The sequence below is a fragment of the Trichoplusia ni genome, chromosome 24 (genome assembly GCF_003590095.1).
Source record: "Trichoplusia ni isolate ovarian cell line Hi5 chromosome 24, tn1, whole genome shotgun sequence".
Lineage (NCBI taxonomy): Eukaryota > Metazoa > Arthropoda > Insecta > Lepidoptera > Noctuidae > Trichoplusia > Trichoplusia ni.
The window spans coordinates 4,455,468-4,478,847 of NC_039501.1; the positions used below are offsets into that span (position 1 = coordinate 4,455,468).

At 38.3% G+C, this 23,380-nt stretch overlaps 1 protein-coding gene and 1 non-coding gene across 2 annotated transcripts in view; one reads left to right on the forward strand and one right to left on the reverse strand.

The window, feature by feature from the left end:
* LOC113505095 (ryanodine receptor) overlaps positions 1–23,380 on the forward strand; it is a 145,452-nt gene that overhangs the window by 119,489 nt on the left and 2,583 nt on the right. Inside the window, 26 exon segments of the mRNA XM_026887609.1 lie at positions 129–241; positions 1,286–1,379; positions 1,690–1,818; positions 2,365–2,499; positions 2,934–3,113; positions 3,526–3,646; positions 4,073–4,183; positions 4,788–4,915; positions 5,361–5,491; positions 5,808–5,968; positions 6,462–6,663; positions 7,125–7,286; positions 7,806–7,962; positions 11,879–12,081; positions 12,726–12,929; positions 15,032–15,117; positions 16,931–17,027; positions 17,363–17,494; positions 18,016–18,109; positions 19,523–19,678; positions 20,123–20,216; positions 20,450–20,601; positions 21,052–21,182; positions 21,543–21,701; positions 22,340–22,547; positions 22,997–23,128. Of these exon segments, the coding sequence (XP_026743410.1) occupies positions 129–241; positions 1,286–1,379; positions 1,690–1,818; positions 2,365–2,499; positions 2,934–3,113; positions 3,526–3,646; positions 4,073–4,183; positions 4,788–4,915; positions 5,361–5,491; positions 5,808–5,968; positions 6,462–6,663; positions 7,125–7,286; positions 7,806–7,962; positions 11,879–12,081; positions 12,726–12,929; positions 15,032–15,117; positions 16,931–17,027; positions 17,363–17,494; positions 18,016–18,109; positions 19,523–19,678; positions 20,123–20,216; positions 20,450–20,601; positions 21,052–21,182; positions 21,543–21,701; positions 22,340–22,547; positions 22,997–23,128 (3,672 nt within the window).
* Trnan-guu lies at positions 19,965–20,037 on the reverse strand. Its single transcript has one exon. It is a non-coding gene; the product is annotated as a tRNA-Asn (tRNA).

Consider the following 23,380-nt stretch of genomic DNA (forward strand, 5'->3'; position numbering starts at 1 on the left):
TTTATTTAATGTTCCTCATACAAACAAGAACAAAGGCAGACTTAATGCCATCTTCATTCCCTAGTTAACCAACTATTATGTGTTTACTTTAAACTATCCTTATATATATTACTATACATATAATATAGATCGACCACCCTCAACAAATGAGTAAGAACGTCTACCGATCGGTTGTGTCTATACAACGAAAGCGCGCCGTCATCGCCTGCTTCAGACAGACGTCACTTCACTCCCTACCGAGGTTTAAAAGAGTCATGTTTTGGAGTGATATTGTGTGTTGTTGACTAATCTTACTTTTATTAATTTAACATTATAAACGCGAAAGTTTGTACGTATGGATGTTTGCTAGTCTTTCACGCAAAAACTATCAAACTGATTTGGATAAAACTTGGTACACAGATAGTTTACCTGGATTAACAGATAATTTTATTTATTCCGATTTTATGTTCCCGTGGGATCATTTTTAAATTTTTGACGGCCAGGCCTGCGGTCTTCAGCTAGATTTTTATCAACATCCAATGCTTGATAAAAATCAAGATTTAAAGATCCATAGAAACTAACTTTTTAGTGTGTTCCCAAAAGCGTTTTAAACAAAATAATCCTGGCATTGTTGTGTTGTAATGTGCGTTAACCATTGTGCATGCTGCGTGGAACTAAATAGGCGACTAAACCGAAACAGCGTTCTGATGTTTGGAAGCGAGTGCTGTGCGCGGCGAGGAAGCGCGCGGCCATGGCCTGCCTCCGCTCTATACATCTGTATAAAATGAGTCGGTAGGTTTGGTAAAAAACGGGCGTATAAAGCAACCAAATTATTCGATACAGGGATAGTTAATTTGACGAAACTGACAGTGATTTCAGGCATTGCTGACGCGTTTTGGGTTCGATCCCCGCTTGGTACGAATGAATTATGTTACGAGAAATACTGCAAAAATAGATTCATGGTTTCTATAGATCTAGTTTACTATACCAACACCAAGTCTAGGTGTAAGTATTTTGGGTATGCGATTTGAATGTTTGAACAACTCTTGCAGAACAAATACTAAGAATTTGTACGAGCAGCCAAAAAACGACTTCAATAGTCAATATAAACTGGTTTTTGGATGCGACGTCAGAGATTGAGGCTTTCGGGTATCGGAAACTTAAAGTGCCTACTTTACAAAAATCCAAATACCGTTCAAAAGAAAATCCACACATAGCTGGTCTTATTATAATTTAAATGCATGCATAACCAAGTACCTAATATGCCTATTATTTAAACATGTATTAAAGACATTCTATTGTACAGACATCGTGCCTGCAACATATTCGCTCGCACTTACTACGAACTGTGGTTGGAAGAGGAGAACATCGGACAAGAAGTCATGATAGAGGACTTAACGGTGAGTTCATTATAGTTATTTATAAATAAGTTAACAAAAAACCCCTTAATTAATAATATTTTTCGAAATTGGGGATGAGTGAATAAATAAAAAACTTATTCCGAAAATCAATTGAAAGACAATGAATCATAGAAATAAGCTTTTATATGAATATAGAATTTTAGGTAGTGCCTTCCATTAAATATTTAGCTAAAATTAACGAAAAGCGTGGTCTGAACTGAAACTCGAAACTTTTCTACTTGTAGTTCTGTATTGCTTAAAAAAATGTAGTTTGCAAGTTGTAATGTTAACGATTTGGCATATCGTCCAGCAATCATTTGAAGACGCGGAACTTAAGAAGAGCGACGTAGTTGAGGAGGGCGAGAAGCCGGACCCTCTCACACAACTCGTCACCACATTCTGCAGGGGCGCCATGACTGAGCGATCTGGGGCTTTGCAGGTAATTGTATTGTTACAATAGAATATTTACAGGAAAAACTGTTTCCATTTGAAAATGAGACGGTATCTCTATAAAGATCGCTATCAAAAAAGAAGTAGAATTTTACTGAATTATGTTTTCGAAAAAAAAAATATAATTGTGAACTTGCAGTTGTATGTATGGATTTGTATTCAAGAGGTGCAGGTTCAATCCCTGCACAGCTTTATTACCAAAAGGGCTTTTAAAATTAACTCTATGTATTTTTTCATTATTGTAAGACGCCATGCCAAACCGCAGTGAGCAAGCGTGGTGATCAATGCTTAAACTTTTCCTACACGGGAGATCTCGTGCCCTTTTTTGTTTTCGGTTTCTAGTGTCTCCGGACTTTTCAAGTCGGTCTATCTGACCTCCATAAGCTATTTCACTTTACTGATTATTGGTAAGATTGTCGGATTTACGCCAACCACTGGTCTATTCCCAGTAGTTTGTCACATAGACCAGTAGATGATGACAACAACTATTCTTTCTTCCAATTTCGACCCTAATTTTCCTTTAATCGCTTTTCAGGAGGATCCCCTCTACATGTCGTACGCGCACATCATAGCGAAGTCATGTGGAGAAGAGGAAGAAGAAGGAGGCGGAGAAGAAGAGGAGGGTGGCGGTGAAGCAGAGGCTGAAGACGAGGGCGGAGCTAGTATACACGTAAGACAGAAAATGCACTTTATGTTTTGTGATTTAAGGTCGAAATTTAATATTTAGCTCCTAATATTTTAATGAGTCTGAAAATTGACTATGATGTGTGATTTAAGGTCGAGATTTAATATTCAGGTCTTAATATTTAAATCAAAATATGATTTTGTATCCTTGTGTAAAATAAATTGTATGTTACACGCAGAAAACTATGGATATGTTTATGGTATGTATGCTATTGGTCTAGGTACTTTTAGTTTAATCAACATTCTTGTCCATTGAATTACATATGATATCAAATTATTTCAATTTTGTTGTACAAATTAGGGTCAAAGTTTTAGATACCCTAAGCCCGCTGTCGTGCCTTTGCACACCCTTGCAAAAAATTGTCTCGTACCAACGACCCTAACCTTCGAAATCCACTAACTTAACATTATAATACTCAGGAACAAGAAATGGAGAAACAGAAGCTCCTGTTCCACCAAGCTCGTCTCGCAGACCGCGGAGTAGCCGAGATGGTGTTACTGCACATCTCAGCGTCCAAGGGCCTGCCCAGCGACATGGTTATGAAGACATTGCAACTTGGTATCTCTATCCTACGCGGCGGTAACATTGATATTCAGATGGTAAGATGCAACACGACAATACATAACAAAATCACATACAAATATACACTATGAATTTGACTTTGAATTAAAAAATACATAAAAAAAGTCGTCAAGTTGTTCGTCAAGTAAGGTAATGCGACTTAAGCTCTGTGCATCTTGAAACAATAATTCCTAGCTTTTTCCCTAGGTTGCTGAACGAATAAATATTCAATAAGATGATTATTTTTGCCACTAGCTGTGGAATGCTGACATTAAATTACATTTGCATTACAATACGCAAATTCTAAAATTGCAATATTGAGAAACATGAGAAAACATCCAAAGTTGAAAAATCGATTTTTTTTGCCGATTTTGTGCCCCAGCGCCTAGCAAATTTGTCTTCAAAATTCTTCCCAGAGTGCAGGTTTCAGTTTGATGATCTTTTGTCCAGGGTATGCTGAACCACTTGAAAGACAAGAAGGACGTCGGATTCTTCACGTCGATAGCTGGTCTCATGAACTCCTGCTCTGTGCTGGATCTTGATGCCTTCGAGAGGAACACCAAGGCTGAAGGTTGGTGAACCTGCATATATGTATTTTAATTTTTCTGAGGTATTATAAATCACATAATTTTCTGCATGAAGGTTGGTATTACGTAGTCCGATGAAGCAGTCAGTAAGCAGAGATTGTCATCATGAGGCCATATTCGTCCACTGCTGGACATAGGCCTCCCCAATTGCATGCCATCGAGATCTATCTATGTATCTATCTAAGGTAGCTTTCCAAAGCATAAATCTTGAATAAATAACAATAACAATCTCTTACTCATAGCTCGTTCTACATACTATAGTTAAGTTAGTAGCTTACTTAAAAACGTTTTTTTTATATTTTGTTTGTTTTTTATGCCTACATTACAATTACATAACCGGTATCGTGATATACGATAGCATATAATGATGTTTTCCCTTCAAATTAATTAATATATGAACTTGTTTTCAGGTTTGGGAGTCGGTCTAGAGGGCGCTGCTGGTGAGAAGAACATGCATGATGCAGAGTTCACGTGCGCTCTGTTCCGGTTCATACAGCTGACTTGTGAAGGTCACAACTTAGGTCAGTACTATAATTGTACTTCAATTTACAATAGAATGAGAGCCGAGTCGTTGAGGTCACAACGATAAAACCACTGTGCACGACGTATCGTAGGTTCGATCCCCGCGTCGGACAAGTATTTGTGCGATAAACAGATTCTTGTTCTGAGTCTGGGTGTCTTTGTGTATGCAACTTCAAAGCGAGTAAACCCAAAAACAAAAATAAATGAAATTAAGTGTGGGAGGTTACTTTTTAAAGAAAAAGAAAAAACAAGTTAATTATTCTTGTTAACCGTGTAGTGTAAAATATTCACCCACCTACGAGTATATAGAAGCTGTAATGCTAACGCCCACATAAATAAATACGCCCACAAACCCTCATGAATTTTAGTGCACTAAATCTAACACTTTTTTCTCTGTCTAAAATCTTCAAGCAGCGGTGTCAAAATTTAATCAAAATTCTGACTGTCATTCTAAAAACACAATACTTTTGCCCGTGTAGCCTTCTCAATAACCACATAACAACATACCCATTCCATTCCATCCAAATAAATTTTATCTTTATTGAACTCTAAACCCTACCTTTAAACCTAACGTTACCTAACCCTATCTATCTTTACCTTCAGACTGGCAGAACTACCTCCGTACCCAGGCGGGTAACACGACCACAGTGAACGTGGTCATCTGCACTGTGGACTACCTGCTGCGGCTGCAGGAGTCCATCATGGACTTCTACTGGCATTACTCCAGCAAGGTAATGTGTTTATGTATTTAGAGTCTTATTGTTATGTGTTTAGGGTACTTTGTTGATTGACTGTTTGGGGTTTTGATTAGTTTGTTCGTTTTAAATTCCTTAGTATACTATAGATATTTTTGTTACATTAAAAAAAACAAAGTCTAAGTCAAAGTGAAGTCTTTTCCCACGTTTTTATAAGCTCAGTTTCTTGTTAGTTTGTCGTTCCGGTTGGACTTTTCCATCTCAATTTTGAGGCATTTTCCGATAAGCTAGCAGGCTGAAATTTTCAGGGTAGCTTCAAACCCGATGACAATGTAACAACTATAAAAAATAACAAAATTTGATCAAATTTGACATTAAAAACGTGGGTTTTTAGATTTTTTTAGTTTATTCATTTTTTCATTGTCTACGTCTTTATCTTAAAATCTCGAAACATTGCTCTCACTTATACCTTCCACCACAGGAGCTGATCGATCCCGCCGGTAAAGCGAACTTCTTCAAGGCCATTGGCGTCGCCTCGCAAGTGTTCAACACCCTCACTGAGGTCATCCAGGGTCCTTGTACTCAGAACCAGCAGGCGTTGGCGCACTCCAGGTCTGTATTTTTATTTTTTGACTCGGCTGTTGGTCTAGCGGTCAGTGGCCCTGACTGCCATACCGGAGTGTTCCATTCCCACCCAGAAAATAAATTGTATGGTGAGCAGTATAATTTATCTATAAGATGTATGTATTTAAAAAGTATGTATGTTTATTAGTTGTCGAGTCATAATACAAGCTTTGCTTAGTTAGAGACTAGACGGCGTTACGTGAAAGTTGTGGAATATTGTTATTTCAAAAGAGAAAACAAATAACGAATCACTATCTTTACTATTTTGTTTATTTACTTTCAACTAAAATACTACCTCCTCTAGGTTATGGGACGCTGTGGGCGGTTTCCTGTTCCTGTTCTCTCACATGCAGGACAAGCTGTCCAAGCACTCGTCGCAGGTGGACCTGCTGAAGGAACTCCTCAATCTGCAGAAGGACATGATCACCATGATGCTGTCCATGTTGGAAGGAAACGTTGTTAATGGTGAGATTTAAGCTTCAGAATTATTACACGCACTCGTATTTAGCTATGCAAACAAAACGGTGTCCCGTTGCCAAATTGCAGAACTCTACATACATAATTATTGGCCAAAGTCAGAATCCTTTTTGAGTCGGCTTAAGCACTAAAAATACTTTTCTGAAAACACAATCCAAATCGCGGACAAACGTACCTACATACATACAAACAAGTCAAACTTAAATATAATAATTATAATTTTATGGACTTTATCGTACTCAAAAACAAGGTTTCGATGATATTTCATTGAATACAGATAATGCATCCCATCATTTGCAGCCACCCACTGCTATGCAAAGGCCTCCCCCTTTCTCTTCCAATACCTCTCTATCCTTTGCGAATTCCGGCCACATGCGTTACAAAATGTTAAGAAATATAACCTCAATAAATCAAGTTACTCCGAAATCAATGACTAACAGAATCAAAAACTTCACTAATCACCACAAAATTTCTTCTCCAGGTACAATCGGTAAACAGATGGTAGACACTCTAGTAGAGTCAGCCTCCAACGTGGAACTGATCCTCAAATACTTCGACATGTTCCTGAAGCTGAAGGACCTGACTTCCAGCCCCAGTTTCCAGGAGATCGACGGCAACAATGACGGCTGGGTCCTGCCTAAAGACTTCAAGGAGAAGATGGAACAGCAGAAGAGTTATACGCCGTAAGTTGTAAAAACATTGTTGAGTATTTTAGGGATATAGATTAGATAAGCTCTTTGAAAGAGGTTTATGGAGATGTTGTTAAAAATAAATATATAGTATTATGTCTTATTATGTGTTTTTACAACAGAAAATGACTCTTTTTTTTGTTGAAAATTTGAAAAAGGTAAAAAAAAATGACCGGAAATAGAACTGCTGTTCTGTAGTATGTTATTGTGTAAAAAATAGTGTTTTTTTAAGATATGGCTGTAGTTATTATATTTGAAACCAACGACATAAAAATATACTAACAGAACAACTAAATTTTTCCTTTTTATCTTCATTAAATTGTTTATTTTTGTCTTTAAAAGCAAAAATAAACAAAACAAGTTTTATTTTTCCCATTAATCTTCTGTCTAAAATTTACACATTACCCACACTCCACCAAAACTCTCACACTCTCACTCTCTTTTCGACCTTACAGAGAGGAGATAGAGTTCCTGTTGGCCTGCTGCGAGACCAACCACGACGGCAAGTTGGACTACGTGGGCTTCTGCGACCGGTTCCACGAGCCCGCAAAAGAGATTGGGTTCAATCTCGCTGTACTGCTCACCAACTTATCGGAGCATATGCCCAATGAACCCAGGTAAGGAGAAAACAAAGGGAAAGCATAAGAGGTCATTTTTTATTAGGTTGATGTAATGACTAGAGTCATTAAATTTAAATGTAAAATCAGTGTTTTATATTTGAAATATTAGCTATTATGCAACATATAATTTTGGTTCACGAATTTTAAACGAATTAATTTTAAAAAAGCCCATATAAAATGATAGTTTGACATTTGAACTATATCTTTTGGACACTTTTTTACCAAAGAATCAGGAAGGATACCACTTATATAATGATAATTTAATATCGTTGTGTATCGGTTCTTAATGTTTTACCCGACTTCAAAATGGAGGGGTTTGACTTTTTTTTTTGTTGCCTACCTCAGAACTTCGGACAGTATAAACCGATTTTTAAATTCCTTTTTCATTTAACTTAAAATAACCGTCATTAAGTCCCATAAAGTTCACCAAGTTTGGCTTAGTAGTTTTCATTAGAACCCGGTTATATATTTTTGATGTAAAAAAATGGAATATTAACTGACCAAAAACCCCACCAGGCTAGCCCGTTTCCTGGAGACTGCTGGATCCGTCCTGAACTACTTCGAGCCATTCCTCGGCCGCATCGAGATCATGGGCGGCTCCAAACGTATCGAGCGAGTCTACTTCGAGATCAAGGAGTCCAACATCGAGCAGTGGGAGAAGCCGCAGATTAAGGTAAGGTCCAGTTTTCGAGAGAAAAAAGAAGAAAAGATTTTTTGCCCAGATGTCAAATAGAAAACCTTATAACAGCGATGCAAGATATGATGAACTGACTGTTATTGTAGAAATATTATCGTATATAATTCGGTACACAACAGCACTTCTTTCACTAGATTGTTTTATTCTGAAAAAACGACTGATAGCTCATTTTTAAACGTGACAGATGCGCGCGTTTTGCGTTTGTAAATGCGCACCTCACAGCCTGTTAAAAGTGGTTATGCGAATTTAATATTTAGATTTGTGTTTTATCAGTGGACTAGATCCCGTGTGGTGCCGGGCTAGAATCCCGTGTGGTGCCGGGCTAGAATTGCACCACCCCATTTCTTCTCGTGGGTGTCGTAGGAGGCGACTAAGGGACAAAACAACACCGGGGGCGGGCAGCAGCGCCCCACGGAGAATAACTATACCACAGAACTGCGGTCACCAACCCGCATGCCAAGCGTGGTGACTACGGCAAATCCCCCCCTTATGCAGCACAATTTAAATTCACGGCCCCCAGTTCCCGGTAGCTGCACTATTCCTGGCCATGGTACCGGCCACGGTAACGGTGCAGTGGGGGGTGCTAAGAATCCCCGGGTGACGGCAGTACCTACGCAAATTGACTTTGGCGACGTATAACGGACGTACACTACGGCTGAACGAGCACGTTGCCGAATTGGAAGTAGAGTTAAGTCGTATTAACTGGCATATCGTAGGGTTATCAGAACTTCGAAGACAGGGGGAGGAGACTATAACTCTCGAGGCTGGTCACTTACTCTATTTCCGAGAAGGACACCAACCATCTCAAGGTGGCGTCGGTTTTATGATCCACAAGTCACTCAAGGGCAGCATTGTGGAAGTTGGCAGTGTGTCGGCAAGGGTGGCATACCTTGTTCTTAAAATAACGGAGCGTTACACTTTGAAGGTCATTCAAGTGTATGCCCCAACGTCTTCGCACCCAGACGACGAAGTCGAGGCCATGTACGAAGACATAGTGTAAAACATGTCATGGGTGACTTCAACGCCAAAGTAGGAGTACAAGAGAATGGCGAGTCGAGAGTGGGTCCCTTCGGCTTTGGGCGCAGAAATCACAGGGGGCAAATGCTGGTAAACTTCCTCGAGGCTCAGGGGCTCTTCCTGATGAACTCATTCTTTCAGAAGAAGCCCCAAAGGAAGTGGACCTGGCGGAGCCCCGATAACGTGACGAGGAACGAGATAGACTTCATTATGTCAAACAAGCGCCAGATATTCAGAGATGTCTCTGTGATTAACAGGGTCAATACCGGTAGTGATCACCGACTGGTAAGAGGCACTCTGAGTATAAATCTCAAAATCGAGCGAGCGCGATTGATGAAGTCAACTCTCAGACCAACCCTGCCCCAGGTCGAGGCTGGCTGCGAAAGCTTCCAGTTGGAGCTACGAAATCGATTCGCTATGTTGGAAACTACTCAGGATATTAACGACGCCACCGATTGTCTGGTACGGGTTGTCCGTGAGGTGGGCTATAAGTATTTTCGACCGATGAGTAATGGACGCAAGTCGGCACTCACCAGCGAGACCCTGGAATTGATGAGGAAACGGCGAGAAAACATAAACGCAACACCGTCTGAGCGTCAGGTACTTAACAGGGAAATAAAAAAGCTGATAAGACGCGATACTCGGCGTGCGAATACCCGATCCATTGAGCAAGCTATAGAGCGGAACCAAGGCTCAAAAGTATTTTCCAAGGCTCATATCTCCCGTTGTCACCTGACAAAACTCAGTACGTCACAGGGCACTACCGTTACCTCGAAGCCAGAGATACTCGCTGAAGTCGAAAAGTATTATGGGGACTTATACTCACCAAAATCGAGCCCGCCCCAAGCACACAGCGCGGATGACCCACGAGCCAGACTTACACGCCACCTTACAGACGAGCTTCCCGACATTGACATGGGTGAGATTAGAATAGCTCTCGGACAGCTACACAACAACAAAGCTCCGGGAGATGACGGAATAACCACTGAGCTGCTCAAGGCAGGTGGAACACCTGTCTTGACAGAGCTTGTTAAGCTCTTCAATTCCGTCATCCATACTGGCATAACACCGGAGGCATGGAGCAGAAGCGTGGTGGTATTATTTTTCAAAAAAGGCGATAATACGCGGCTTGAAAATTACCGCCCCATTTCACTTCTGAGCCATGTGTATAAGCTGTTCTCGAGGGTTATCTCGAATCGTCTCGCCCAAAAGTTCGATGACTTCCAGCCACCGGAGCAGGCCGGGTTTCGAAAAGGCTACAGCACCGTGGACCACATACATACGCTAAGGCAAATTATACAGAAGACAGAGGAGTATAATCAACCTCTATGCCTAGCGTATGTGGACTACGAAAAAGCCTTCGACACCGTCGAGACCTGGGCTGTGATGGAATCCATGCAGAGATGTCTCGTGGACTGCCGATATGTCGAGGTGCTGAGGTGTTTGTACAAGGCCGCGACAATGACCGTTCAAGTACAAGAACAGAGCACAAAACCAATCCAATTGCGTCGAGGAGTAAGACAGGGAGACGTAATCTCTCCGAAACTGTTTACAAACGCATTGGAGGACGTTTTTAAAACGCTTGATTGGAAAGGACGGGGATTGAACATCAACGGTCAGTACATCTCACACCTGCGATTTGCAGATGACATAGTCATCATGGCGGAATCTCTGCAGGAGTTGGAGCTGATGCTTAACGGCCTAAGCGATTCTTCGCGACGTGTGGGTCTCGGAATGAACCTAAATAAAACTAAAGTCATGTACAATGGCCTTGTTCTTCCGAGACCCGTGGTCGTAAATGGCGCTGCTCTCGAGGTTGTGCAAGAATACATATATCTTGGCCAAACCATCCAACTGGGGCGACACAACTTCGAGAAGGAAGCGAGCAGAAGAATACGTTTGGGCTGGGCAGCATTCGGGAAGCTACGTCATATCTTTGAATCGTCGATACCACAATCCCTTAAGACCAGGGTCTTTAACCAGTGCGTCCTACCCGTAATGACGTATGGAGCTGAAACGTGGACACTCACCGTGGGCCTGGTCCATAAATTCAAGGTTGCTCAGCGTGCGATGGAGAGAGCGATGCTCGGGGTATCTCTGGTGGATAAAATTCGTAACGAAGTCATCCGCCAGAGAACCAAAGTTACCGATATTGCTCGCAGAATCAGCACGCTGAAGTGGAAATGGGCCGGCCATGTCTGCAGACGGACAGACGGTCGATGGAGCAGACACGTGTTAGAGTGGAGACCACGTTTAGGCAAACGTAGTGTAGGACGTCCTGCGGCACGATGGACCGATGATTTGAAGAAGGTGGCTGGCAGCGGATGGATGCGGGCTGCCCAGGACCGGGATGGTTGGCGCTCTTTGGGGGAGGCCTACGTTCAGCAGTGGACGGCGATAGGCTGAGATGATGATCAGTGGACTAGCTATTGCCTGCGACTTCGTCCCCGTGGGTAGAAGATATAAGTTATGATTTATACCTGCCCTGTTTTTTTTCACATTTTCAATTGTATCTTGTAGTCGCAGCGTGATGGTTTATAGCCTAAAGCCTTTCTCGATTAGTGGTCTATTCAACACAAAAAGATTTTTTCAATTTGGACCAGTAGTTCCTGAGATTAGCGCGTTCAAACAAACAAACTCTTCAGCTTTATATATTAGTATAGATGAGCCAGCAAAAACTTGGATGTTCTATTTAATTTCTGATTATCTTTTTTTGGTTGCAGGCGCTTGAATTACTGAAATTGTCGGAAATAATTTAATTATGATTTATGTTAATGTTAAAAATACTATCTTTAGTAGCAACGTTAATAACATAGAGACCTTAAACATTTCCAAAATAAAAAGTTCAAAAAATAAGCCTTATATTTCTTTTCAGGAATCAAAACGCGCCTTCTTCTACAGCATAGTAACAGAAGGCGGTGATAAGGAGAAGTTGGAAGCCTTCGTCAACTTCTGTGAAGACGCGATCTTTGAGATGACGCATGCGTCAGGCCTCATGGCTGCGTCAGAAGAGTCTTCCGGTGGACCGAAGAACAGGGAGGCCAGTTACATGTATATGGGTGATGATGATGATGAGAGGTGAGTTAGAAATACGGGACTTTATTTGAAACTAGCTGTTGCCCGCGACTTCGTTCCCGTGGGTAGAAGAAGATGTAAGTTATGATTTATACCCGTCCTGTTTTTTCTCACATTTTCCATTGTATCTTCGCTCCTATTAGTCGCAGCGTGATGGTTTATAGCCTAAAGCCTTCCTCGATTAATTGTCTACTCAACACAAAAAGAATTTTTCAATTTGGACCAGTAGTTCCTGAGATTAGCGCGTTCAAACAAACAAACAAACAAACTCTTCAGGTTTATATATTAGTATAGATGTGGGAGGGTTTTTTTTGGAGTAATTGGTGGAAGATGTAGGTATTGTAAAGATTTTGAGATAGGATGAGGAAAATTGAAATGATTGAATTAGCTTTGGAAATAAAAAATCTTGAGTTTTATTTAGTGAAAATGATTTTTATTTCCTTATGTGACGTCTAAGCATTTTCTAAAAGAAAGTGTTAGCGTTTTTCATATTTAAACCTTTGCGTCAAGTAAATAATAATAGCATAATCAAATTCCCTAACATACATCTTTACTTAAAATTTTAAGAAAATACTTCTTTTATAGTCTATTTCATTCGTTTTCGTTCTATTTCGTTTGTACATACTTACTTTCATTTCCTTTTTCAGAGCCGGCAAAGATCCATTCCGTCGTGGTCTCCAATCAGTCAAAGACGGCATATCCACGGCATTTTCGTCCTTATCACCATCCAACATAAAGGCGAAAATCGCGGACATGCAACAAATGCCTCCAGCGGAACTCGCTGTCGGCTTCTTTAAAATGTTCTTCTATTTATTCTATTACTTGGGCTACGGAGTTTTAGTAGTTGTTAGGTAAGTTTGGACCTTATTTTTTAATAGATATGGTTGATTTTCGGGCGTCATAAGTGACTGGATCGTTTATGTTCCACGCTACGTTTGATGCACAGTCATTGGTAAATGCCTCACTATTTTGATTGTGTTTTGAACATGAATTAACGGCAAATTAGTAAAATTTACTTTAAATGTAATTTAAAAAAGATACGACGAATTTTTAATATAATATGATTTAGAAGAAAACTTTTTGGTATTAATTTGCCGTATTTTCGTCGATGTTCTAAGTGTACGTTATTTTATTACTTGTGACTGACTAGTGTTTATATCTTCAGCAACCCATAGTATAAAACTTAGCAACAATAAATTAAAGGGTACATAAACTTTAAAGTCATACAATTTAACTAAATTGCAGTTTGTGTATGTATTTACCATTTTTACCAAAACCCTAATAAATAATTTAATACATAGAATTAAATACAGCCGCAAGTTAATAAAATAACTATTACCTATATAAATCACACTTTGTGACATTTTCATCCACATTAAATTTAATTTTCTTCACAATTGTTTAACACATTTTTCCTAAGAAGGGTAAATTGTTTCACACATTTAGCTCTTGTCATTGTATTGGAAAATCATGTCCTGCATAAGTAAAGAACATAATATTTATTTTTTCACAATTTGACTTGAATGTGTGTGAAAGCGATAACTATAAAAAAAATTAAATTCCTAAAAAAAAAGTTACTTAAATCAAGATATACTAAATGTGTTGAACCTTTTACCAAATAGTTCTAATCTTAGTAAAATGTAAAGTAGGACAGCATGTACTGTGAATACAAATACGTATACCAGCCTAAAACAGTCCCATTGCAGGGCAAAGGCAAACAAAATAGAATTCACCAATTTCTTTTTTAAGTGTGCATTGTATAATGTGTAGAGAAAGCTTTAGCACAGGGCCCATATTTACAAAGGCCGATGAATGAATGGAGATTGAATTAAATACTAGCTGTTGCCCGCGACTTCGTCCGCTTGGTTAGATGATAAGTTAGGAATTTTTGAACGGAAGCCCTCGAAGATGAATTATTTTCCCTGCTTTTTCCACATTTTCCATTGTATCTTGGCTCCTGTTAGTCGCAGCGTGATGTTATATAGCCTAAACCTTCCTCGATGAATGGTCTATTCAACACAAACAGAATTTGAACCAGAAGTTTCTGAAATTAGCGCCTTCAAACAAACAAACTCTTCAGCTTTATATATTAGTATAGATGACACTGTTCATATTGTCCTAAGAATTTTATCACTACGATAATTGGAAATTCAGTACTTAGTACTGAATTTCAATAATTGTGTGAGAAAAATCCTTAGGAATAGTATCATTTTAATCCTATTTCCATTCATTCATCGGCCATTGTTATTAGCAGAATTGGGGCCCAGATACTTAATGCTGAAATAAATAAGTATTATGTGTTTAGATTGTAAACTTAATGAGAATAGAGTGTTGTTGTAGACTCTATTGCACTACTGTCGCTTAGAACGTCTTCTGTGGACCACTATTGTGTTAAATAGTTCTATTTTAGCACTTTAAGTTCTAGCACAATAATAATGATGGAATATTGGGATTTAAAACTCTTATTTTTTGAAGTCAGTGTGCCTTCACTAGTGTCCCATTTTAATAAAAATATACCAATTAGCTATCAAAGGGCATTCTTCAAAATAGTGAGAAAACAAAATGAGTAATATTAATCCATCAATTTCTGTCTACTGAACAGTCTGCCTCCCATATGGTGAAGGGTTGAGTTCTGATCACTATTGTTGAGATATATTTCCATTATATCCAAATCGATCTCTCCTACTTTTGTTGTATCCGACAAGGTCCATAATTGAGCTATAGTCTTGATTGACCACCTATGTAAGATTATGGTATACAATAAGGAATTGAAATGAAAAATAACTCCAGCCTAAAAATACTCCGTGCTGGGTCTAGGCCTCTTTCCATTCCTATATACGTAATATTTAGCATTTTGAACAAATATACAAACATATGAGTTTTAAATCCCAATCTACCATCAAAAACAAAATCCCACCACAAAAACCTACTCAATTCCAAACCGACCACTCAGGTACATATTCGGCGTCCTCCTTGGCTTGATGCGCGGGCCCCAGATAGAAGAACCACCAGCGGAACCCACGGAGGAAGAGAAAATCGGTCAGTTGAGACACAGGTTGCTAGCCACACAAAGTAAGGGGATACAGGTATAAGCGTGTGCCGCTTCGCACGTCACGCGTTTGGTCACTGGACAAGGAACAGGTAATGTAGGTGAAGTAGGCATGTAGAGGGGAACATGTAAAGTACGAGTCAGACTCGTTGTGTGAGGTTTTCGTACAGATATGGTAAAGGAAAAGCATTTAAACAAATTAAAGATGAAGTATTTTAAGAGTAGAAAATATTATAGGGAGTAGCAATAAATGTCATTTTATTAAAATTATTGTGATTAGAAATTAATTCAGAAATTTATAAATTTTAGTACCACGTTTTAGTAGAAAAGTTTACAATTAAATTAAATAGTGTTTTGGTTCAAAAATCCTCATTGGTTATTACAAGATCGGACCAATTTTGAAACAATATGATCAAGGATTGAGGCCTTAACATAAAAGGAATAAAACTTGTAATAAATCTTTATGAGTATTATATAGGCAATAAGTAATAAATAAGAAATAATAATTGCCAAGTCCTTTTAGCGTAGACGGTGTCGCCAACCAGTGACCAAACGCAACAACAACACGAACACATAATCGCCAAACGCAGGTTTATTAATAACAAGTAATCGTTTCAAAATTATTATTAATTATTGGCATTAATTGTATTAATTATAACATTCAATGGTTTAACAAATCTGCTTTTGGGTAACAGGTAAGATAACGGTTCCATTTATACAGAAACTACCTTAGATCACCTATAGTTTTTGTTTTAAAAGTGCCTGGAAAACGGCCTATTTGAATCAAAATATTAAATAGGTATATTCGATTGAAAGTGCTGTAAACTGGCTTGACTGGCCTGTTGGCCAAGTAGTTAGAGGCCTTAACTGCTACATCGGAGGTCGCGGGTTCAATTCACACCCAGGTCAATATTTGCGTGATTAGCACGATCCTTTGTTCTGTATGGATGTTATTTATCAATAAAAGTTATTTATTTAAAATATACAAGTATGTTTATCAGTTTGCTTAAATCGCACCAAACCTTTAGTTTTAAACCAAAATAAAGACTAGTGCATAATAAATCCATAAAAGATCTATTAAAGATATTACGAAACATACGTTTTACAACTTAAACAATACTTGGCTACAATTACCATATTTCCATCTTAAAAATGATTTAATATTATTTTTTCCTGGACATAACGATGATTATGCGTCTGATAAAGTTTCTGTATAAATTGAACTACAGACAGAATCTGTTTAAAGTGTCCTTTCGACAAAACCTTCAAGGAACAGAAAAAATCTGAAAATAATTTCAATGCTTAATAAATGTCTATAACTTATTGTTGTGTTGTAAAAATCGATGTCGTTTATTTATAACTAATTTATTTCGATCAATAATTTTTATTTAAGTTCAATTCAATGTATTAAAAATAGTATAATTATCAGTAAAGAATGTTAAATTTGTAAAAGTTATATTATGGAAACTAGAATCTTTAAAAATAATGACATATAAATCTGGAAATAGTTTTATTGGAATAGAAATTAAGTATTAATATCGTACTGGCCTTTTGGTCTACTCGCCCTGACAACTACACCAGGAGTCGTGGGTTCGATTCCCTCCCAGGACAAATATTTGTCTATTGAGCACGTTCATTTATTCTGTGTCTGAAAATCCATAATTGGTATGTACTTAATGAACTATATCACGTTTATAAATTGCCGAGGACTCGTAATACAAACTTAACTTAGTTCGAGACTAGATGGCGCTGTGTGAATGTGGAATATTGTTATTATTATTAATTGTAATACTAATTATCTAGGTTCGCGGCATCTACCAGCATTGCCGGCGGCTGACGATACCGGTCAAATGCAAGTCTCTGCTTTTGGTCTGGATATAACTAAAGAAGACAATGGACAGTGAGTAATAATTATAATAGTTTGCTCATTTGATGTCGATGACAGTTTAGTCATTTGGCTGTAGGTATTCAAAATTGAGGTTATTTCATGTATCTTTAAACTATTTAGTATTCCCCGACAGAGAAAATTCACTTAAATTAAAAGTTCACATTAAATGACTCCCATTTTCCCATCATCATATATTTTTACATCATACAACTGTAAACGCTTTTTTACCGGAATTGCCCGACCAGTTTCTCACACAACCGGAGTCCTTAATCATGGGCTGACATGGCTACAAGGTAGCCATTAAAACTGTTTCAATACAACACTTAACTGTTTTATTTCTTCCCCAGGATACAGGTTAAACCGCACGAGTCACCGAGCACATCAACGCCATCTTCCGGCGAGGAGGCGGAGGTTTCCCCCGACGAGAACGCTGACCATCCCGAGGAACAGAGGCCACCTTCACTAATAGACCTTCTGGGGTAAGATACCAATCTTTTGGTTCGATAAATAAATTCGTCTAATATTCGTATAATAAATACAACCGTAAATATTAAAGATCCGTGGAGGCTTGTCATTAGCAACTTTATTATATATTTTTGTTGCCTATTCTGTTATCTGTAAGCCTTCTTAAAATGTATAAAAAAAAAGAATCAAGGTTAGATGTGTAGGTACGTATTGCAATGCTATAGCACCATGTGCTTGCTTTAGTCAGGAAGCGTCTGACACTACCCATTCCCTCCCCTGAAGGAACGGGTGTCCATGAGTATTCACCAGGCATACAAAATAAAATGCGTAAGATGTGTAAAACATGAGTTTAGCTGATGCCAAGAAAAACCAAAATGAAGCTATGAAAATTATATTGCGCAATTTCTAAGGGCGTAGCTAAAAATACAATAAGTTATTTAATGTTCAACATCTTAGCCTTTTCACAACTATTTTGGGGTCGGCTTTCAGTCTAACCGGATGCGGCTTATTATAATAATTATAATTATTATTGCAGAGGTGAACAAGCAAAGAAACAAGCGCAGGAAAGGATGGAGGCGCAGGCCGCGCAACAGGCTGCCATGTCCGCGATCGAAGCTGAGAGCAAGAAGGTTAGATATAGAAGAAAACTTTTCGAATCAAACACTCAGAGCTGCATTCTAAGATAAGATGCTGGCTTTGCCACGTTGTTTAAATGAATCCCGCATTAAGGAATTTATTTCATTTTTTACCTACAACGATTCAGTATTAGAAGTTAACCAATGCATTATTTAATATCAAGAAAAAAAGATAGACGCTTTGACGACAAATCTTGTAAGAAAATAAGAAGAAAAAACGTCATATTTTAAAAATTTTAGTTTCTTTAAGAAACCGCATTTATTTTTACTCAATTGCATTTTTACTTTTTAACTTCAAAATGACATTTTCGTAGTAATAATCATTTGCATAGTATTAATTAAGCTTAAGCCAATTAATCATGCTTCTATAAATTCATACATTTCTGCCATTCAACGCAGCTTGGACGCTCAAAAGACTATATAAGACCAAAAAAGGTAACAAATAATAAAGGAGTTTGGTGAAAACAAATATTACCGATTTGATTTCAGCAAATTCTAATTTTATTTAAGAAAATTTCCGAATTATTCTCCTTTATCACAATACCTTAGCGAGATCACACTTTTTAAACACTTTAATTTGAGATCATGTGTTGCTACTGTGAAAATTTGGATTCCACAATATATACACACAAAATCAACCATGCTTAACTTCAATCATTAAGATTGACTTTAGGCAAGTGCCTAGGGGCCCACTATGACCAGGGGCCCAACATTCCCGATAAAATAAAAATTGAAATATATGAACCACTGTAGAAACCAAGGTAAAAGCCCACAGCCCACATTATTGACACTATAAGAGTGACAGTGCCTGTCTTAATAACTGTGCCCAAAGTAGGCATCTAAAAAAGCTCGATAAATTTTTCACTGAATGAAAACAAGGGGCCTCCACTCCTCTGTTGCCCCGAGGCCTCTAGGCCCCTAGATCCGGCCCTGCTTGAGTGGAAATAAAACCCACAAAGTCCGTTATACCAGTAACGATCAATAAACACTAAAGGCCAACAGGCCAGTATATCTTTCAAATACTTCCCATACACAACTACTTTTGACTTTTATCTGTCTTAGCTTTAAGTTCTGAGTTATTTATGGAACGATATTGCCAGCAAGTGACAAAGTCCTTAAAACATCTTAATACCTATATTAAATTATGTATCACGTTGTTTGTCCTCAAATTTGCAGACCGAATGCAACTTGATCCAACTCGAAAAATAGGATAGCTTATAAAGGAATATCATTTTCTTGTATATTTACCTTTAGCCTACCCTTCTATAAACCACGCAGACGAAGTCGCGGGCAACAGCTAGTATATGATTCTACACTGTAAAATGTACCATCTTTATAACATGTGGAATGCTAATAAAGAATTGAGTATTGAGTATATATAAATCTAACCTTATTTTCCTCGTCTAGGCTGTGCAAGGCCCGGCGCCCTCAGCTCTATCCCAGGTGGACCTCTCGCAGTACACGCGCCGCGCCGTCTCGTTCCTCGCGCGCAACTTCTATAACCTGAAATACGTCGCGCTCGTTCTGGCTTTCTGCATCAACTTTGTTCTGCTGTTCTATAAGGTAAGTAATAGTAAATAGAAACTATTTTGATCTGTAAAATAATGAAATTTAAGTTACCCTCATTTAGTCCCATAAAGCATCAACTTTGACTTAATAGTATTTATTTGAAGATGGTTTCATGTTTGAGAAACGAGTGATTTTTGTTATAAAGACTAATGAAAATGAGAAGCAGAATAAAAAAATATTAAACTATTTTTGAAATATTAAATATTTCATAACTATTTTTGAATAATTTAGCAGGATAGATAATAAAAATTACCAAAAATTCAAGGTAATATGCTGAAACCGCCCCCGGGTGGGCTCGAACCACCAACCTTTCGGTTAACAGCCGAACGCGCTAGCCATTGCGCCACGGAGGCATGGAGTGTAACATCCAAATTAACCATTGCAAGGAACAGTCTTTGTATAAAGCAGTGCAGCTTTTTGATGTTTATTTCTTTTCAGGTTTCCACTTTGGAAGTTGAGGGTGGCGAGGGTTCTGGTTTGGGTGACATCATCGCTGGTTCCGGCTCTGGATCTGGATCGGGCAGCGGAGATGGTACTTTTAGTACTTATTACAACTTAATCCTAATATCTTTTGATAAACAATTTTTTTCGTAACCAAACCAAGGCGTATCGTGTTGCCCAGGTAACTGGGTTGAGGAGGTCAGATAGGCAGTCGCTCCTTGTAAAATATTCGTACTTAGCTGAATCCCGTTAGACTGGAAGTCGACCCCAACATAGTTGAGAAATCATGATGATGAAATTAAACCTACTTCTTGTTCTTTACAGGTGGTAGCGGTGATTCTGGTGAAGATGATGATGGTTTAGAAGTAGTACATATAGATGAAGACTTCTTCTACATGGAACATGTGATCAAGGTCGCTGCTGCACTACACTCCGTGGTATCACTTGCCATCCTCATAGGATACTACCATCTCAAGGTAAATGTTCACGATTTGTTCAGCAATATGTATTTAAGCGACTTTCAAAAAGGAGGTTTGTTTGTATGTATGTATGTTTGTCCGCGATTATCTCGCGTCTAGCTGAAGAAGTTTGAATGAGGTTTTCAGAAAAGTATTTTTTTACAACCAGGAGAAGGTTTTAGATTTTTTGTGAGCAGGTTTTTTTACGATGATTTCCTTCACCGTTTGTCAGTCGTGTCTTAGAATAATTAAAAAAGTACATGTAAATTTGAAAAAAAAAAACTCTGCTGATATTACGTATTATAATTACGATCTTTTCTTAGTGGCAGTGAATTGCTGTAAGTGGTATATGGATTTTGGTTGGCTGTAAAAAAAACGTCACACAGCTTTGATTTGAGATGCAGAAATAGACCTTAAAGACAATGACGTAAAGTTCAATTTAACTTACCATGATACATAATATTCCAGGTCCCGCTAGCTATCTTCAAACGCGAGAAGGAAATCGCCCGTAAGCTGGAGTTCGACGGTCTGTACATCGCTGAACAGCCGGAGGATGACGACTTCAAGAGCCACTGGGATAAACTTGTCATATCTGCCAAGTAAGTATAGCTATTAAACAGGGGGGAGGATAGAATTTATTTATTAATTATTTGTAATTGTTAAAACGCATGAATAGCCGAGTGGGTGAGGTCCCCACGCCAAACCAACTGAGCAGGCCGTGTTGCGGGTTCGATCCCCGCGTAGAGCAGGGTAGGACGCGGGTAGGACAAGTATCACACACAGTGGGTACACAAATACTTGTCCTACCCAGACTGAGAATGTGCATATGATTTCTATGTTTGTGAAACTCCCCGCGACACAAGGATTAAATTCCTTACCGTGGGAGTCTTTCAAAAAAGTTCTGAAAAATACATGTTATTTCCAATTATTCAACTATAACCAATCGTCCAATATTTCAGATCGTTCCCCGTTAACTATTGGGACAAGTTCGTGAAGAAGAAAGTCCGCGCCAAGTACTCGGAGACTTACGACTTCGATTCCATCTCCAACATGTTGGGCATGGAGAAGACCTCCTTCTCTGCTCAGGAAGAGGAAGGAAGCAAGGGACTTATCCATTAGTAAGTGACGTAACTCCATTAGTCAGAATATTCAAAAGACACTTAAGTTTTTTCAGTTAGAAGTTTGAGTCAGATAAATTATCTAGGTAATACGTTGGCTTTTAGTAATGTGGGGCTTTAGAGGCTGTTATATAATATTATGAAGATGAGGATACAATTTTTGCTACAGTTGAAAAAAAAAACATATTTTCTTGGTCGATTCTGAATTAATTAGTCGTCGATTTTAGTACAACGTTGATTTTCGTAGAGTCATAGGTAAATATAGATGAAATTCACTTGGTGTTTTGCGTCTACACAATTTTTTAAGCAATTTACAAGAACGATCAGTAATGAATTCTTAATAGTAAATATAATATTCAATTAAATACAAATAATACAATAAAAAATTTACACGTCTGTCAGGCAGACACAAACCTGCGAATTCGGGCTAAATTGCACTAGTCTTTGTACTTACCAAGCTACCGAAGACATTCCATTGTGTCATCTTAGGGCAAAGTAGCTATCAACCATTACAAAAGTTTTCCTATATACTCGTAGTAATTTTCTTAACTGTCAAAACAGTAACCTGTCAAAGGTTACTGTTTTGACAAGATTCTCAATGGCTAACTATTATTGTATTATTATTGTCTACCCCACAGCATCATAAACATCGACTGGCGCTACCAGGTCTGGAAGGCGGGAGTCACGATCACAGACAACTCGTTCCTCTACTCTCTCTGGTACTTCTGTTTCTCCGTCATGGGCAACTTCAACAACTTCTTCTTTGCCGCCCATCTGCTAGATGTCGCTGTCGGCTTTAAGACGCTCAGGACTATCTTGCAGTCAGTAACGCATAATGGAAAGCAGGTAATTTCAATATTAATATTTAATATATTTATGTTCTTCATATAATTGTTGATTGCTATTGCATCACTTCTAGAAAAGAGTTTCTTTATATGTAGAAAAGGAACATGCTATTTTATACTTATACACATTTTTTTTGTTTTAGAAATCTAAAGTTCTCTTGACTTGGTATTTCAATTTCATTGCCATATTTGTTTATCAGCTTTGTTTGTTTGTTATGCCATTCAAACAGGTTTTTAAATGGCATGAACAAAAGTAATACTATGAATGTAAATGCGCACAGCTGGGCAAACGCGATCAATTGCCAAACTATTTTATGGGCAAAAAAAGGGAAAGCTTCAGTCTTCAATCACAAGAATAACTAGCATCATGTTTAATCGAATTAACATTATGCATATTCTACCAAAAAACACCATAAATACCAAATACCATAAATACTCTTATGTTTCCAGCTGGTATTGACGGTGATGCTGCTAACCATCATAGTATACATCTACACGGTCATCGCGTTCAATTTCTTCCGCAAGTTCTACGTCCAAGAGGAAGATGATGAGGTCAACAGGAACTGCCATGACATGCTGACGGTGAGGATTAGGGGATTAAGAACCCTTTGTATATATTTTGAAAGAATAAAATCGTATAAACGTTAAAGTGCTGAGCTACTGATGTAATTAGTATTGGACTAAATGACAGCTATTTTTATGTAGAATGAAAAAGGCTAGTCAGTTAAAAATGATTCCTGTTTAAAGGAATTCAATATTCAAGGAATTTGAGATTGAGATTGGGTCTCCCTATAGTAGCAACCGTTGCTTAATCTCGATATATTAAAATTAGAT